Source organism: Diceros bicornis, chromosome 18 (genome assembly GCF_020826845.1).
Source record: "Diceros bicornis minor isolate mBicDic1 chromosome 18, mDicBic1.mat.cur, whole genome shotgun sequence".
NCBI lineage: Eukaryota > Metazoa > Chordata > Mammalia > Perissodactyla > Rhinocerotidae > Diceros > Diceros bicornis.
This window is the reverse complement of record NC_080757.1, coordinates 6,878,729-6,895,584: the sequence shown is the minus strand read 5'-3', so window position 1 is coordinate 6,895,584 and position 16,856 is coordinate 6,878,729. Positions and strand designations below refer to the sequence as shown.

Sequence of the window (16,856 nt, the reverse complement as noted above, 5' to 3'; positions counted from 1 at the left end):
TACCAAACCTGTCCCGTTAACTTTGTCATCAGGGCAGCTCTTCCCATGATGTAATATAACATATATTTTTGGAACTGATCTCCCAAGTTCTCTGATGATGCATAGCAGAAGATATGCAAAGGAATTAATTGGTCCTCGGTATCCTGTGAGAAGAATAGGAAGAACTACTGTTAATTAATTTGACTAATATACGATTGAGAGTTCATTAAGTTGATTCTAAAGACTTGGATGATTTTGCAATTAGGAATTAGTATCCTTTCTTCCTGCCTTAGTAAAATCATGTGTTTTGATAATTTAAAACAGTTGATTTGAGAGATACTTACTATTTCTTACTCTTTGACATGAAAATCAGTTTTGCATCTGTGATCAGCATTCCAAATACTTTGGTTTTTTTTACTGTTTGTTGTGGCTGCTGTTGCCATCTGCTTTGACCGTATTAGTAAAGGAGCTGCGAGATATCACGGGCATTTTTGTGTGTGATCTGTTTGGAAGACTCTTCAGCCGCTAGGGGTGAACCTGTGCAGCAGCGATAAGAATCTTGCTGCATCTGTGGGATATAGAGTCTTGGTTTTGAAATTGGGAAAATAAGAATGTCTAAGCTTTCCTGTAGCTCAGAGGAAGGTGATAGCACACGGATGTGCTGCAGTGGGTCTGGGGTTTTCCAGCTTTGTATTAGAACTGAATTCTGGACAGTTCTGCTGGGAAAGCAGCATATTTGTTTGTAAGGACCAGAATGTTTGTAAGGATCCAAGGAGACACTTGGGGATCTGCGTGTGAGCCTTGCTCTCCTATCCCCTACATCACTGATTTAGGTTGATCTGAAGTCAACCGCTGACTGGCAGTGGGCTCCCCTTCCTATTTTATTCACAGATATTAACCTTGGGAGGGATCTTTAGCAAAGAATGCTTCATGAACGAGGGTGCATCTATAGCGCAGCAGTATTGGTGTTTGTAGATCCCAGGAATTGGATGCATTTTCAAAATATCATTATTACATCTATATCAATTAAGATAATTCTTGTTCTTTTCATCTTTTGATTTTCAACGAAATATTGTCGACCCTTCCCTGTATCGGGAAGGGTCTTTATTTTCTGTGTAGGGGAGTTCCACCTAAGATCCCAGGTGATATATTCGCTCATGTACCAGTTCTAGGATTTCTGCATGGGTGGTATTTAGCAGTGTCCACTTGGCACGAAAAGTCAACACAGGGAGCTTTTGATTTCGTTCTTGTCCTGTGAGTGGTTGTTTTAGCTATCATACCATTTTGGCAAGACATTTGGCAATTACTTGAAATATGTACTATAGATACTTTTGGTAACCTTCGATGATGATAGGTGCTGATGTGGAGGAATGAGCCACAATCACTGAGGTGTGCGTTTTAGATGCCTGCAAGTGATAGCAAATCCCACACGGCTTTGCTAAAGAGTAAGTGTTCTGGTGTTCTGATTTTGGTTGGAGGTAAATTGAAAATTTACTTGCCCTTGCCTTGCTAATGGCCAAAATGCTAATAGCTTGCATCACTTTAGCCTATGTCAGATTGTTTTAATTGATGCCTAGAGTGATCTTTAAAGTCATACATTGATTTTCTCTATAGTAACTGTATCCATCACCTTGCTGAGTTTCCTTGTGTCCATGCCCTAATTTCTGATTGGGGAACTAGCCCCTCTTTCACTTTTGAATACTAGCACCTTATTCCTAACTTACTCTAAGCAGCTCAAGAGGAACATGTGCAGCAGGGATATGGGTCACCTACCTTCCCCTTATTACCCTGTTCTACTGCCCTCTGGACCTTCAGCTGAGCCCTACAAAAACCTGACGAGAATTTGTTGTGTGAGAATTTAGAGACCTTATCTGCCAGGACTAGTGGTCATGCCCTTCCACATAAGTTTTCCCATTTCTTCTGTTCCTCACATCTCATTCCCCCATATGTTTTCTGCATTTCAAAACAACAGCGAAAGAAGAGTATTGGTTAGAACTGATAGACATTTTGTATGTTTATTTGACTGTGTTGCTATTTTCAAGTCTGTCTTTCTAAAGTCAGTTCCTGGACTCCTCAGTTCTTGATTCCTGATATGTTTGCAGATGACTCATATCTTTTTTGCCTGGAATGCTCAGATCCTAGGAGCTAACATCTGTCTTATACACTGTCGTACTACTGTTTTTAATCAAGAGCATGTATGACTTGTCACCAATCTCTTTTTGAGTCTTTTGAGTGAGTATATGATGACCTATTTTTCCCTTCTGTAAGCAGGAATGGGATCAGGTAACCCCGAGGGCCTCCTCTTCACACACATGTTGTTCAAGAGATAGAGCTTGTCATTGGCCTAACCTTTTCTTACAGCTGCAGTTGGTGGGAAGAAAAACTCTGGGTTTTTGGTGAGAGTCAGGAGTCCTCACGTCAGGACACAGGCAGACACAGACTGGGCTCATTTGAAGGCAGGCCCTGGTGCTTTGGTGTATGCCTGGTCTCTCTAACAACTGAGTTATCTATGAGAACTCTGATATGGAGATGGAAGGGTTAACTGAATCAGTGAACGGCAAGGGCCACTACCAGAATCAGCTAGGTATTTATTTAGCACCTAGGCAGAATGCTCTTTGGTGCCCTGCTTCTGAGGACCTACCTGTGGGCCTTTCTGATTTTGCTTCCTTTACAGCTTGTCCCTTAGCTGCTGTGTTGTCAGCCCGTCCTCCTTGCCACAGTTGAGCCATCCTTGCCTTACCCCATAGTAGCGACTGGGTCATCATGATACTCTTTCCTTCTAGCCCTTCACCCTATTTCTCCTGACCCCTGAAAATAAATTTAGGAAAGGAAGAGAAACAAAAAAATGACACTAATGCGGTCATAATATCTCAGTAAGAAGGGGTGAAATCAGTGTCCGTGAGAGTATATGCTGCTTATTTCCATCCATCCTCTTTGCTCTCTTTCTCTCTGCCCTTCCCATCTCTAGTACTTCAGTGAGTGTACTTAATAATTCCCTCAATCTCTTTCCATTTTAACAATGTGTCTTAATCTCCTTGAAAGTTCGTCATAGTTACTAATGTTAGTTTTTTCCGTAGCTGTTCATCCCTGATGAGTACCTACAAATTGTGTGGGGGAGGTGGAGTTGGCAGGGTTTGCTGTGAGGATCCTGGTGTAAAGTTAGTGGACATCTGGAGCTAGACCATATTTAAATAGTTGTTCAGTATCAGTAAAAGAGTATTTATACTTTAAATTCAAGTTGTTAAAAGTTGAGGCATTCCAAATGAGGCCAAGTATAATGTATTGTATAAATGTAACTATGAATGCATTGATACATTTAAATTTACCAATGACTTCTAGATGCCACCTTGCACAGAAAGAAGGAAAGCACACTTTCAGCAACTTCTTGGTGTTTCTGTATGATTGGGACTGTTCTCAAAGTGGACATTGCTGTGTTTTGTGCACGAGGTAGGAGAGGGCAAGAAGATAATTTCTAACTTAAGATTTTTAGCTTGTCTTATGAAATGTGTTAACTTTCCATCACTGTAGCTTAATCCATACAGAATTCCTAGTAACTGAACTTGTGGCTGCTCCAGCCAATGGCATGAGTTGGATTGGCTATTTTCCAAAAGTGAAACTCTTTTGATTTTTTTTTTTTTTTGGACAGGAACCGTGTATAACACTAATAGTCATAAAACCAGAGAACTGGGAATTTAATTTGTTCTTTTCCCCTGTGTATCTAAGTGACTTTCAATTGGAGTCGTTTTGAAGTTGTGACTGTAGCTATATGCTGTTTTTATTGGTGTTTACCTGCTTTTAAAGTTTTATTCGGAGTATAAAATATAAAACAACCTTGAATACAGATTCGGACAATAATTTTTAAAACTTTTTTTAGCTTCAAGTATATAAATTTTTTCACTGTGGAAAACTAATTTTATATGTAGGGTAGTACTTTTGTTTTGATTTTAATTGTTTTCTCTATATTATGTTCCAAATAAAGTAAAACTTGTAAAAATTTGAAAATACTTCGGTATTGGAAAGCAGTGTGGATTGATTTTCAAAAAGTACAATTTAATTTGTCCCAAGAGCATGTAATAACTTAAGCTAGGTTAATAAAATATTGACAAGTAAAAGAGGTCAATAGCCCCGTAATGAAGAAACAAGAGTGAGTTTAATGAGTTCTGATATTTGGGTGAAAATAAAATGTTTTTTAACTTAAGGTCCTTGAGATGATTTTCTTAAATATTTTGTGGTCTTGTCTGGGCTTTTCATCCCCTACTCTTTATGAGAGAAAACAAAAAGGTTTGCCGAGCCCAAATAAACATTAGTCTGATCTAACTTTTAAATTTATGATATAAATAAATGAAAAATTTCTGTAAGTCAAGGCGTTTATCAATACATTTGATTTCTGAACATTCCAATTACAAGAGAATTTCAAGTACAGTCATGCACTGCATAATGATGTTTCGATCAATGGTAGACCACATATATGCCGGTGGTCCCATAAGATTAGTACCGTTATAGCCTAGGTGTGTAGTAGGCTATACCATCTAGGTTTGTGTAAGTACTCTAAGGGAGAAAGAAATTTTCCTCTACCCTTCTAGGTTCTTCTGGCTGATCTAAGAATTAAATTGACAGGACACAGATTAATAGGAGAAAAACAAAAGAAAAAAAGCTTAATAATATGTATACATGGGAGAAACCCAGGAAAACCAAGTAACTCACCAAAATGGCCAAGGTCCTCACCTAAAATACCATCCTCAGCTAAAGACAAGAGAAGATGTTGGGAGTAGGGATAGTCAGGGACTTCAAAGGCAATTCACAGGTAGGTGAAAAGGAGAAAATGTTTGGAAAGTAAGTGTTTGGCCACACAGAAACAGAAGAACACAGAGGGGAGAGCAACAAACATTGCTTCTCTAGGTCCCTCCCTGTCTACCACCCAGTTCATGTTCTGCTAAGGTGATAGCTGGCTTCCTGAGACAGGTTTTTGTATCTGAATTCTTTTAGGCAGTTAAGGGGGAGGTAACAACAACAAAAACTTTGAGTCTTTTGTTTCTTAAAAATAATCAGCCTACAATAATCCTCATGTTAAAGAGACACATTTTGGGGTGGCAAATTTCGTCCCCTTTTCGTACGCTCTATGATGTTCACACAGGGACGACATCACCTCATGTCGCGTTTCCTGTAACGTATCCCCGTTAAGCGATGCTCGACGTAGTATAATTGGCTTCACCTTTGCACTTCCACTTTCCAGTGTCCTTGATGAAGGACAGTTTTGTAAAAGGAAGGGAAGTTTCTTCTCGTTGATGTGTTTCATTTCAGGTGATTATGCTTCCTTAATATTAGAAAATCCTGGCCTTACTTATTTCAAGTGGTAGAAGTCTTTTCCATACACATTGTTTTGATGTTCCGTTGGAAGAATTTTCCTGGTAGTGATGTTTGTTACTAAGTGTTCACTCATTTGAATCATTGACTATCATTAAGTGTTCTCCAACTTGAATCATTTATTGAGTTAAACTCATTAATTTGAAGCTACTGCTGTTGTAGGTGTGTGCTTGTAGTCTTTTAGGCCTTTTGAATTAGTTTATTTTGTTGTGTGCTCACATACAATAAATGTTGCAATACGACCCTATGACTTGAGTATAATTAAGAGTTAGCTGTGCTTGCTCAATCCCAAACCATTCAGATGCAATACCAGCAGCTACTCTTATACCCTGTGCCTGTCACTTGGACAGGATGTTCAGAGAGCTTGAGGTGTTGACCTGTTGATGCCAGAATCAATTTCATGTGAGACCAGTAGGCCATCCAGCAGCCCCATGCTCTATTTTGTACTAGAAAATGGCATTGAAGAATATTTTACAGGTGAATAGATTTTCCTACCATAATGATGATCTCAAAGGTTAGAGCTGTGCCAGGCACTATTGCTACACTCTGGTTAATAGTAATCCTGTCAGGGATTGAGTATTAGATATCACTTAGATGCTGGGACTTCAATTAGGCCTCCCATTCATGTAGTAACATGTATCCTTTCTGTAGCTACAGCAGTGTTTTTAGAAACTGGTCCCCAAGAGTCAGTTACTGATAACTACAGGCATACCTCATTTTATTGCACTTCTCTTTGTTGTGTGTTTTGTATTTTGTTTTGTTTTGCTTTGTTTTTATAAGACTCTCTGCCAGCAAAAAGATTAGGACTTGCTGAAGGCTCAGATGATGATTAGCATTTTTTCAGCAATAAAGTATTTTTTAATTAATACATGTATTTTTTTTTAGACATAATGCTATTGCATACTTAATAGACTACAGTATAGTGTAAACATAACTTTTACATGCACTGGGAAACCAAAAAATTCACGAGACTCGCTTTATTGCGATAATCACTGTATTGCAGTGGTCTGGAACAGAACCCGAAATATCTCCAAGGTGTGCCAGTTTTGAGGTTTTGACTGTAATATGCTTTCTAATAGTTGAAATATAAGCATGTATACAAATGTAAATTTAGAAAACCATATAACCAGTTTAGGGAAACAAAATAAACCAGCAGAGGACATCTTTCAAAACAGTGTTTTATAAGTGTGTGTGTTAGTATATTTACACTTGCCAATATATCCATACAAGTAAAAACAGGGAAAAAAATATGTTTTTAAACCTTTTAAAATGAGAATTCTTTAGTAGTTGGAAATCTTCCCCAACCAGAGGGTCATTTGCTTTTTCTTCCCTGTTTTTCTCTAATTACCAGCTCTTTGTCTTTTAAATTAGGATATGTGGGATTAAGTCTTTTTAAAAATAGTTGCCTTCCTAAATTAGTATTTCTACAACTACATTTTTAAGGTTATATTTTTAAAGCAGGAATAAATATAATTAAAATGTTTATAAAAATTACTGATGTTATGTTTTGAACAAATGCAAATTACATCTCTGGACTATTTTGGCTTTTTAAAAATATCCTTTTTTGAGCAAACATTATGCTGATGTTGATTTAAAAGCAAGATTGTTAATCCCCAAACTATGAAAATATAGAAATGAGAGAGAAGGGAAATTTTCTTAATTTTAAAATTACTAGTCTTAATTTGTTTTTGTTTTTCATTCTCATTTTTTTTTGTTGTTTATCTGGGCAGTGATAATCACTGTACAAGTTTTAAATAAATCAGTGTATACAAGATGGATGCCAGTTAGTAAATTTTGTTTCGTGTGAAGTATTGTAGCTAGCAGGTTATACATTTTAAGTAGCAAAATTAAATTTGTTTGTATTTGGAATATGTGGAATTCCTCATTTAGTGTGGAAAAATGAAAATGAGAGAACCTACTTCTATTCCTTATACAACTGCTTATTGTCACATGGAATACATCTTTTGTATCTCTCTGTGCCTCTGGCTTCTCTTCTTTAAAATGGGCTCAAGAATTTAATGACTGCCTTCAACCCTTTCAAGAACATTGAGGACAAATACTTTGAAGTCTTTGGAAGACAAAATGCCACCTTGTGTATTTTTTGATACTAACTTGCCTTGTAAGTATGTGCTATGTATTGTACACAGTGACACAGTGTGACATTGTGAACTTTTTTATGAGGACAAAAGTTGTTTGCATGGCTTGATGTTAAACTATAACTTCATTACTAATGTTTTAGAGTTTCTGAACTTGATTCTTTCCCCTCTCTCTAGTGCAGTGGGAACTGACCCTCTGAACGTCTCCATGTTCTATACTGTTCCTGGGGGGTGGTGGGAGGTGGGAGTACTGATCTTTTGTGGCAGTCTTTAGAATTGTACAGAGAAGTTGTTGTACAGGTGGGTTAGGGATATGGCCCAAGTCTGCAGTGTACAGAGGAGGGCCTCTTCAGCTTGGGAATAGACAAAGAGCCCTCTGTTTCCTCGTTTTTAGATTTTCTTCTGCATGTTTATGCTGGCCTGCATTCTGACTCATGGGTTGGAGAGTCAGGTGGAACTTTTTGTTTTTAACATGTAGCAAGTGTGGTGAAGTGGGAGAATTCTAGCCTAGGATTTGGGAGACATGGATTGTTGCCTGTGCGCTACCCCTACAGTAGTTCTCACTTTTACCTGTTCTGGAGGATTTTCCATCTCTAATGAATGAGGATGCTATGGTGTAGGGAGCCAGGGAGTGAGGAGGGCTGTTCTTGCATTGAATGCCTAGATTCCATACATTTCTGAAATGGTGATTAAAAGTGTATGTGAAGCTAGCTATGGTTTTTCACATGAAAACAGTTTAAAGTGTAGTTCATTATGATTTTCTTTACATTTGCACCTGGGGTTAATTTTCACTGCCCAGGAACTTTGTTGCATAACTTCCAGCATCATCTGTGAATGCTTCTGCTTAAAAGCCCTGTGTCCTTCAAAGAATTCCTAAGTGCTGTTTTCTTAAAAGAAATAAAATTAAAAAAAAATTCCTAAGTACTGTTTTGTTTTTCTGTGATAAAAATTGTTCTTGTAAAGTTTAAGGAAGATGATAATTTTTATGTCTGGTTAGTATTTGTGAAATTTGCTTGGAAATTTTCAGTCTTGTTGTGGTAGTGGTTTTTCTGTTTTCTGAAGTTGGTTTATGGTTTTATGACATCTTTTGTCATTCTTTTCCAGAGAATTCGGTCAACAGTGGATGAAAAAGAACAAAAACAACTTCTCATGGATTTGGATGTAGTAATGCGGAGTAGTGATTGCCCATACATTGTTCAATTTTATGGTGCACTCTTCAGAGAGGTAGGAATAAACTATTTGGGTTTTAGCTGACAAAATCTAATTGGAATAAAGAAGAGGATGGCAGGATTAGATTCTAATTTTCAGTTAAATGCCGTACGTTAGTAGTAACTTAATTTCTCAGTATTTTAGTATATAGCCGTGATAATCTACACATTAATTTCTACCACTTACTGTTCCTTTGGTTAAGGGGTGAATCTCATACTTTTTTTTATGAGTGTCATTTGTGAATCCTATATTTCCTTTCTTCATTTATAAATATTTTCTGTTCTTTAGGAACCCGACATATCAGCTGACTTCTAAATATTAACCCTTTTGCTGCAGGTTTAGATCTATCTGTTTTGGCCTTGAGCTCCATCAGTGTCTCCCCACCCCCTTTTTAAAAACTTTTATTCATTTCTGTCATCAAATGTATCCACATTTAATGTAAGCATTTATTCATCCCTACCCACAATCCTCAAGAAAACCCATCAAACATGGAAATTAACAACTATAATAGAAATTCTTTTATCTAATTCTGTTATCCAGATTTTTATGTACAAACTAGAACTCTAATTTCTTTGTCTCATGATTATGTTTCTCCTTTTGACCTCTGATTATTCTTTGTCCTGATGTGGGGTTATCACTTCTGCCTCCAACTGTCAGCTCATTTACTCATTTCCAGTCATCCCAGTACCTAAAGCAGGGAACTGAGTTAGGGCTAGGGAGTAAAGGTGGCTGTAAATGAATCAAATAATGTATGGTCTCCTGGACAATCATCAAACACTTGTGATATTTAGTTAGCTGAGGAGGACTTGAACTGAACTCTTAAGCATTTTAAATACTCTTTATTTTTATTTATTTATTCATTTTTATTTATTTATTTTTAGTGAAGAAGATTAGCCCTGAGCTAACATCTGTTGTCAGTCTTACTCCTTTTTTTTTTTTCGTTTGCTTTTTGCTGAGGAAGATTGGCCCTGAGCTGACATCTGTGCCCATCTTCCTCTATTTTATATGTGGCTGCCATCACCATGGCTTGATGAGCAGTGCGTTAAGTCCGTGCCCGGGATACAAACCTGCAAACCCCGGGCTGCTGAAGTGGAGCGCATGAACTTAACCCCTACGCCACTGGGCCTGCCCCTATTTTTATTTTTTATTTTATTTTATTTTTTTCTGAGGACGAGTCACCCTGAGCTAACATCTGTTGCCAGCCTTTCTCCCCCTGCTTTTTTTTTCATTTGAGCTGCTGCCACAATACGGCCGCTAACAGATGAGTGGCATAGGTCTACACCTGGGAACTGAACCTGGGCCACAGAAGCTGAGCACGCCGAACTTAACCACTAGGCCACTGGGGGCTGGCCCTTAAATTCTCTTAAGAAAATACCATTCTCATTTTGCAAATGTTAGGATGAGCTGGTGCCGGGGAGTTGTTATGAACTGGAGAGAAAAAAACCCTTTCCATCCCTCTCTTCTTTTTGGCACTGGATCACAAAGAGTGTAGCCTTGGGGGTTTTATTGTAGTTATTGACTTAAAAAATACTATGTTGTAAGACAAGACTGAATGTAACACTGAATAGAAATATATGAAATCTTATACTTGGAGAAGACCTTGAAGGTTAGTCAATTAATTCTCCACCCAATCCTGAAATTTTTTTAATTTATTTTTCTGTGCTCTTAACAGGTGACTAATAACCAGAAGCATTCTTCTTCATAGTAGAGCCCATTTCTTTGTGGAATCACTAACTAATCACTGTTAATTCTACACTTATATAGTTTCTGTCTACTCCTATCTTTGTACTTTTTATGACTTGAATATTCATTTTTATGACCAGATACAGTGAATTTGTTAACTTCCTTCGTCATTGCACATGTCAGCGTTACATTGCCTCAGTATACAGTCGTGTATTCAGGTACATAACTGTATCCTGGACCTAAGTATTACATAGTGTTGTTCTGTTTGTAAGGTCATGAATCTGGAACTTTCTTCATGTTGCACAAGAACCTTGCCATCTTCTCCTCCCTACTTCCCCTAAACCGTGAGTTTATTCTTCATAATAACTAAATCCTCTGGCCACTTGACTCTTCACATCTTATGCTGAACAGTAGTTATTTAGAGGATGGACTAGATTTTCTCTCCTAACTAGATGCCACAGTCAGTTTTCCCAGCGCTGTGTTCACTGTCACTGTAGACTCTCACTGGCTGTATCTTAACCCTAATTCACCTCCTGATTGCTGGAATACACCAATTTATTTCTCATGTTTATTTAATCATTCATTTAAACAACATTTGAATCTATAGCCCCAGGCTAGATAGTGTGGAAGTCTGATTTTATGAAGAGAAGGCAGAGTAAGTGATATCCGTGATTGAAAAGTTATTGGAAACAAAACAGAAAGCTTGGAATAGTATATGGACCGTATCCTTATGGTTTCTTATGAATAGCTGGATAAAATTCAGTTTTATATCTCAGGAGGGTTGAAGGGAGTTGAGATATACAGCTGTCAGCACTAACATCTATTGAATGTTCTATAGTTTTCACGTATATTGTTTTCACATCAGTGTCAGGGGTCCGGTGGTATTATCTCTATTCTTCCAGAGAGGAAAGTGCAATTTGAGTACTAATTTGACAAAAGTCACACAGCCAGTAAGTGTCAGAGACAGAACTTCAAAGATAAAAATCTCACTCTTCTTTCTGTTATACCACAAGTGGTCCAGGGATGAACTTTTAGCTTCATTTAAAAAATAATCTACTTTTTGGGGGCTGGCCCTGTGGCCTAGTGGTTAATTTTGGCATGCTCTGCTTTGGCGGCCCAAGTTCCATTCCTGGGCGGGGACCTATACCACTCGTCGGTGGCCATGCTGTGGCAGCAACCCACATAGAAAATAGAGGAAGGTTGGCAACAGATGTTAGCTCAGGGCAAATTTTCCTCAGCAAAAAAAAAAAAAAGAAATCTTTTTAGACATTACAATTTTTGAATATGATGAATGAAGGCTTAGGAACTATACAGTTTGGTTGTATAAAGTCACAGTGCCTAGATAGAGTGAACATAAACTTCCCCATAAATCTTAAAATGGAAGAAGTGATAGGTACTTTCTGAATAGTAAAAAATGAAGTTTTAGAAATAGAAAGCTCACCTTTAAAGAGTACATAGTCAAAGTGTATTTCCTGAAGTTACAAAGGTTCAGAATATTCACCAGATTTTTTTTTTTTTTTGAAGATTTTATTTATTTATTTTTCCTCCAAAGCCCCAGTAGATAGTTGTATGTCGTAGTTGCACATCCATTCCAGTTGCTGTATGTGGGACGCGGCCCCAGCATGGCCGGAGAAGCGGTGTGTCGGTGCTCGCCCGGGATCCGAACCCGGGCCGCCAGCAGCAGAGCGCGTGCACTTAACCACTAAGCCACGGGGCCGGCCCATCACCAGATTTAATAAGGGTTTAGAGAAACATTTTTCTTTCCAAATTCATCACTTAAAAGAAAAGGATCTTTTTGGCGACATGACATTCAGTTCCAATAATAGACACAGAACTCTGGGTTCATGGAAGGAAAGAATGGAGGTGAGGGTATGCAGTCAGGACTTCTTACCGTACCATCCCTATGAGAGAGACAAATGCTTCTAATTCCTGTCACTGTGAGAATGTCATCTCACATAATTTATGTGACCACAAGACATCAGCTCTTGGTCTGATTCAATCAACCGTGAATCAAGGAGTTTGTGAGATGTTATTTTTCTTCTTGCAGCTACTGTGTAGAGACTAATCTTGGGTGGAGTAATATTGAGGCTCTGGAAGTTCCATAACTTCCTTCAGAGCAGTGGATAATATTAACAGTGAGGTTTGTAACTTATTTGTTGCCATTGTATCCACCCATGTATACTTCTTTTGAGGATGGGGCTAAACTTAAATAAAAAGCCCAAAGTACAACTTGGATGTGATTTAGATAAGTTAGTAAGACACCTAATTGCAAGGTTTCTAAAGTCATTTTCAGACTTTGTAGACAGGGAAAAAAAGAGCTTGACAGTGTTGAATAATAAAGGTAACTTTTAGCCTATAGGTTCCTTAAAGGCCTGTACCCACCCTTTATCTTATCAGTACTGAAACCTAGAATCACTTAAAAAGTGTCTTTTATTATATAAATTTTCAGAATATAATAGCAAGGAAACCCTTATTTCAAATATCTTTTGAGGTTGGGGAAATTCTAGTGTAGCAGATAGGTTTTTTTGTTGTGGTTTTTTTTTTTTTTTTCCTGGTGAGGAAGATTAGTCCTGAGTTACCATCTGTGCCCTTCTTCCTCTATTTTGTGTATGGGATGCTGCCACACATGGCCTGATGAGTGGTGCATAGGTCCGCACCCAGGATTTGAACTTGCAAACCCCAGGCCACCGAAGCAGAGCATGCGAACTTAAGCACTATGACACCTGGCCGACCCCCCTAGGAGACAGTGTTCTGAGTAATTTGTGATTATAGAAGTTCATCAGATTACAGTAAAGTCAGTGATAATAGCTGAATTTAATCATCTCCTCCCTTTCTGTCCTCGACTTCTACTCCTATTCTCTTTTCCCTTTCCTTCCCCTTTGCAAGTTTTAAATACAGCTTTATGGGGGTAAAACTGATATACGATAAACCACACATATTTAAAGTATACAATTCGATATGTTTGAACAAATGTATACACCTGTAGAATTATCACCATAGTCAAGACAATGCCATATCCATCCCTCACAGGTTTCCTTGTGCCCCGTAGGTAATGTGCACTTCCTCTCTGCTGTCACCATCCTCAGGCAACCACAGATCTGTTTTCTGCCACTATAAATGAATTTGCATTTTGTAGAATTTTATGTAAATGTAATCATACAGTGTGTATTTTTTTTTTTTTTGTCGTCTTTTACTCAGCATGATTATTTTGCAATTAATGTTGTGGCATGTATCAATAGTTTGTTCCATTTTATTGCTGAGTAGTTTTAGTAGTATTCGATTGTGTGGATACACCATAGTTTGTTTATTCATTCACCTGCTAATGGACATTTGGGTTGTTTCCAGTTTTAGTCTCTTACAAACAAGGCTGCTTTGAGCATTTGTGTACAAGTCTTTGAGTAGACATATACTTTCATTTCCGTTGGGTAAATACCTGGGAGTGGAATGGCTGGATCAGATGGTAGGTGTATGTTTAACTTTTTTAAAAAATGGGCAAGCTGTTTTCTGAAGTAGTTGCACAATTGTCAGTTTCCTCCAGTCGTGTTTGAGAGTTTTATTTCTTCCACATCTTTTCCAACACTTGTATGGTCTGTCTGTTTAATTTTTAGCCATTCTAATAGAGGTGTGGTGAAATCTCATTGTACTGTTAATTTGCATTTCTCTAATTATGTTGAACAACTTTTTGTGTGCTTATTTGTCAACCATATGTATTCTTTGATGAAGCTTCTGTTCAAATCTTTTGTCCGTTTCTTTAAAAATTCTTGTTTTGTTTATTTCTTGTTACTGAGTTTTGTGAGTTTTTTTTTAATGCATTCTGGACACAGGTTTATTATCAGGTATATGAGTTCAAATATTTGCCCCCAATCTGGGACTTATTTATTATACTCTTAACAGTGTTTTTTGGGAAATTGTAAGTTTTTAATGTTGATGTAGGCCAATTTGTCAGTTTTTTCTTTTATGTATTGTGCTTTTGATGTTGTATCTAAGGACTCTTGGCTTAACTTGAGATCATTTAGATTTTTTTCTTATGTTTTCTTCTAGCAGTTTTAGATATCACATTTATATTTATCATCCATTTGGGGTTAGTTTTTATGTGGTGAGAGGTACGAATTAATGTTTACATTTTTCTATGTGGATATCCTTTGCACCTTTGTCAGAAGTCAGTTGTCCATATGTGTGTGGGTCTGTTTCTGGACTATCTAGCCTGTTCCATTGATCCACTTTCCTGTCTTGGCACTGATTCCATACTGTCTTGTTTATTCTAGCTTTATAGAAAGTCTTCAGATCAGGTAGTGCTGGTCTTTAAACTCTATTGTTTTTAAAGTTGTTTTGGCTCTTTCAGATCCTTTCCATTTCCATATGGATTTTGGAATCTGCTTGTCAGTTTCTACAAAGAAAATCCCAGGGTTTTTGGTTGGGATTACACTGAATCTATAGATCAATTGGGGGAGTATCGATATTTTAACAATATTAAGTGTAATGACCCACTAACGTGGCATCTCACTTCATTTATTTACATCTTTAATTTTTCTCAGCAATGTTTTGTAGTTTTCACTATACAAGTCTGTCACATTCTTGGTTAAATTTATCCTTAAGTATTTAATAATTTTTTGATGCTTTAATAAGTGATATTTAAGAAACTTTGTTTCCTCTTGTTTTGTGACTAATATGTAAAAATAAAATTGATTTTTGTTTATTTATCTTGTGTACTGCAACCTTGTTAAACTCACTTAGGAGTTTTTGTTTTTAAATTTTTTTTTTTAATTTTATTTACTTATTTATTTTTTCCCCCAAAGCCCCAGTAGATAGTTGTATGTCATAGCTGCACATCCTTCTAGTTGCTGTATGTGGGACACGGCCTCAGCATGGCCGGAGAAGTGGTGCGTCGGTGCGCACCCGGGATCCGAACCCAGGCCGCCAGCAGCGGAGCGTGCGCACTTAACCGCTAAGCCACAGGGCTGGCCCTCACTTAGGAGTTCTGGTAGTGTTTTGTGGATTCCATCAGATTTTCTACATAGGTTATCACATCATCAATGAATAAAGAGAGTTTACTTCTTCCTTTTCAGTTTGGGTTCCTTTTATTTGTATGTTTATTTATTTCTTGCCTTATTGCACTGGCTAGATCCTCTAGTACACTGTCGAATAGAAATGGGGAGAGTGGATATCCTTGTCTTGTTTCTGATCTTAGGGGGCAAGCATTCATGCTTTTACCATTAAATATGATGTCAGCTGTAGGCTTTTCTTCGTAGATGTTCTTTATCAGGTTGAAAATGTTACCTTCCATTCCTGGTTTGCTGAGAGTTTTTATCAGGAATGGATGTTAAAGTTTTGTCAAATTCTTTTTCTACATCTTTGAGGTGATTGTATGGTGTTTAAAAAAAATTCTTTTTTATGATGGTAAGTTATGTGGATTGCTTTTCAAATGTTAAACCAACCTTGCATTTCTGGGATAAATCCACTTGATCATGGTGTATTATCTTGTTTTATATGTTGGATTAAATTTGCTAAAATTTTATTTAGAAGTTTAGTATCTATGTTCATGAGAGATATTGATCTATAGTTTCCTTATAATGTTTTTGTTTGGCTTTTGTATCAGTGTAATGCTGACTTTATAGAGTGAGTTGGGAAATATTCCCTCATTTTCAATTTTCTGGAAGAATTTACATAGAATTGGTATTATTTCTTTTGTAAATATTTGGTAGAATTCACCAATGAACTCCTTTGAACTTGCTGTTTTCTTTGTGAGAAGATTTTTAACTACAAATTCAATTTCTTTCAAAGATAGAATTCTATTCAAGTTATCTGTTTCTTCTTGAATGATCTTTGGTATTTGGTAGTTCGTTTCTTTGAAGAAATGTGTCCCTTTCATCTAAATTGTCAAATTGATTGGCATAGAGTTATTCATAATGTTCCTTTATTATCATCTTAATATCTGTAGAATCTATAGTGATGTTACCTCATCTCTCTCCCACTTATTCTTGATACAGGTAATTTGCACCTTCTCTATTTTTTCCTAATTAGTCCAGCTAGAGGTTTTCAGGGAACCAACTTTCAGTTACATTAATTTTCTGTATTGTTTTTCTATTTTCTGTTTTTTAAATTTTTCATTCTGATCACTCTTATTTCCTTTCTCCTACTTATTTTGGTTTAATTTGTTTTTTTTCTAGTTTCTTAAGGTAGTTCTTGCTTTTTGTAGACTATGAAATATTTCAAACATACAGAAAATTACAGGAGAATAGCCGTGTACCCACACCACAGATTCGTATTTTGATATATTTACTCTTTAGCTGTCTTTAAATTATAGATACAGTTGAAGCTCCCATTCCATTCCCCTTTTTACTCTCCAGATCTAAACACTACCTTGAAGTTAATGTTTTCTTCAACTTGTTATTTAGGCTTTCCAAATATGTATTTTACCCTGAGTAATGCATAGTATTGCTTTATGTTTTTTCAAAGTTTACATAAATGGAATCATCCTGTATGTATCCCCCATAGCATTTTTTATTCAGCATAATCTTCAAGATT

At 37.0% G+C, this 16,856-nt stretch overlaps 1 protein-coding gene across 4 annotated transcripts in view; it reads left to right on the top strand.

Annotated features, from left to right (window-relative positions):
* Nucleotides 1-16,856, top strand: part of MAP2K4 (mitogen-activated protein kinase kinase 4) — a 128,255-nt gene that overhangs the window by 68,404 nt on the left and 42,995 nt on the right. For all 4 annotated transcript variants that reach the window (XM_058559691.1, XM_058559690.1, XM_058559692.1 and 1 more), the window contains one exon: nucleotides 8,544-8,663. In XM_058559691.1, the coding sequence (XP_058415674.1) occupies nucleotides 8,544-8,663 (120 nt within the window). The remainder of the gene's footprint in view (nucleotides 1-8,543; nucleotides 8,664-16,856) is intronic.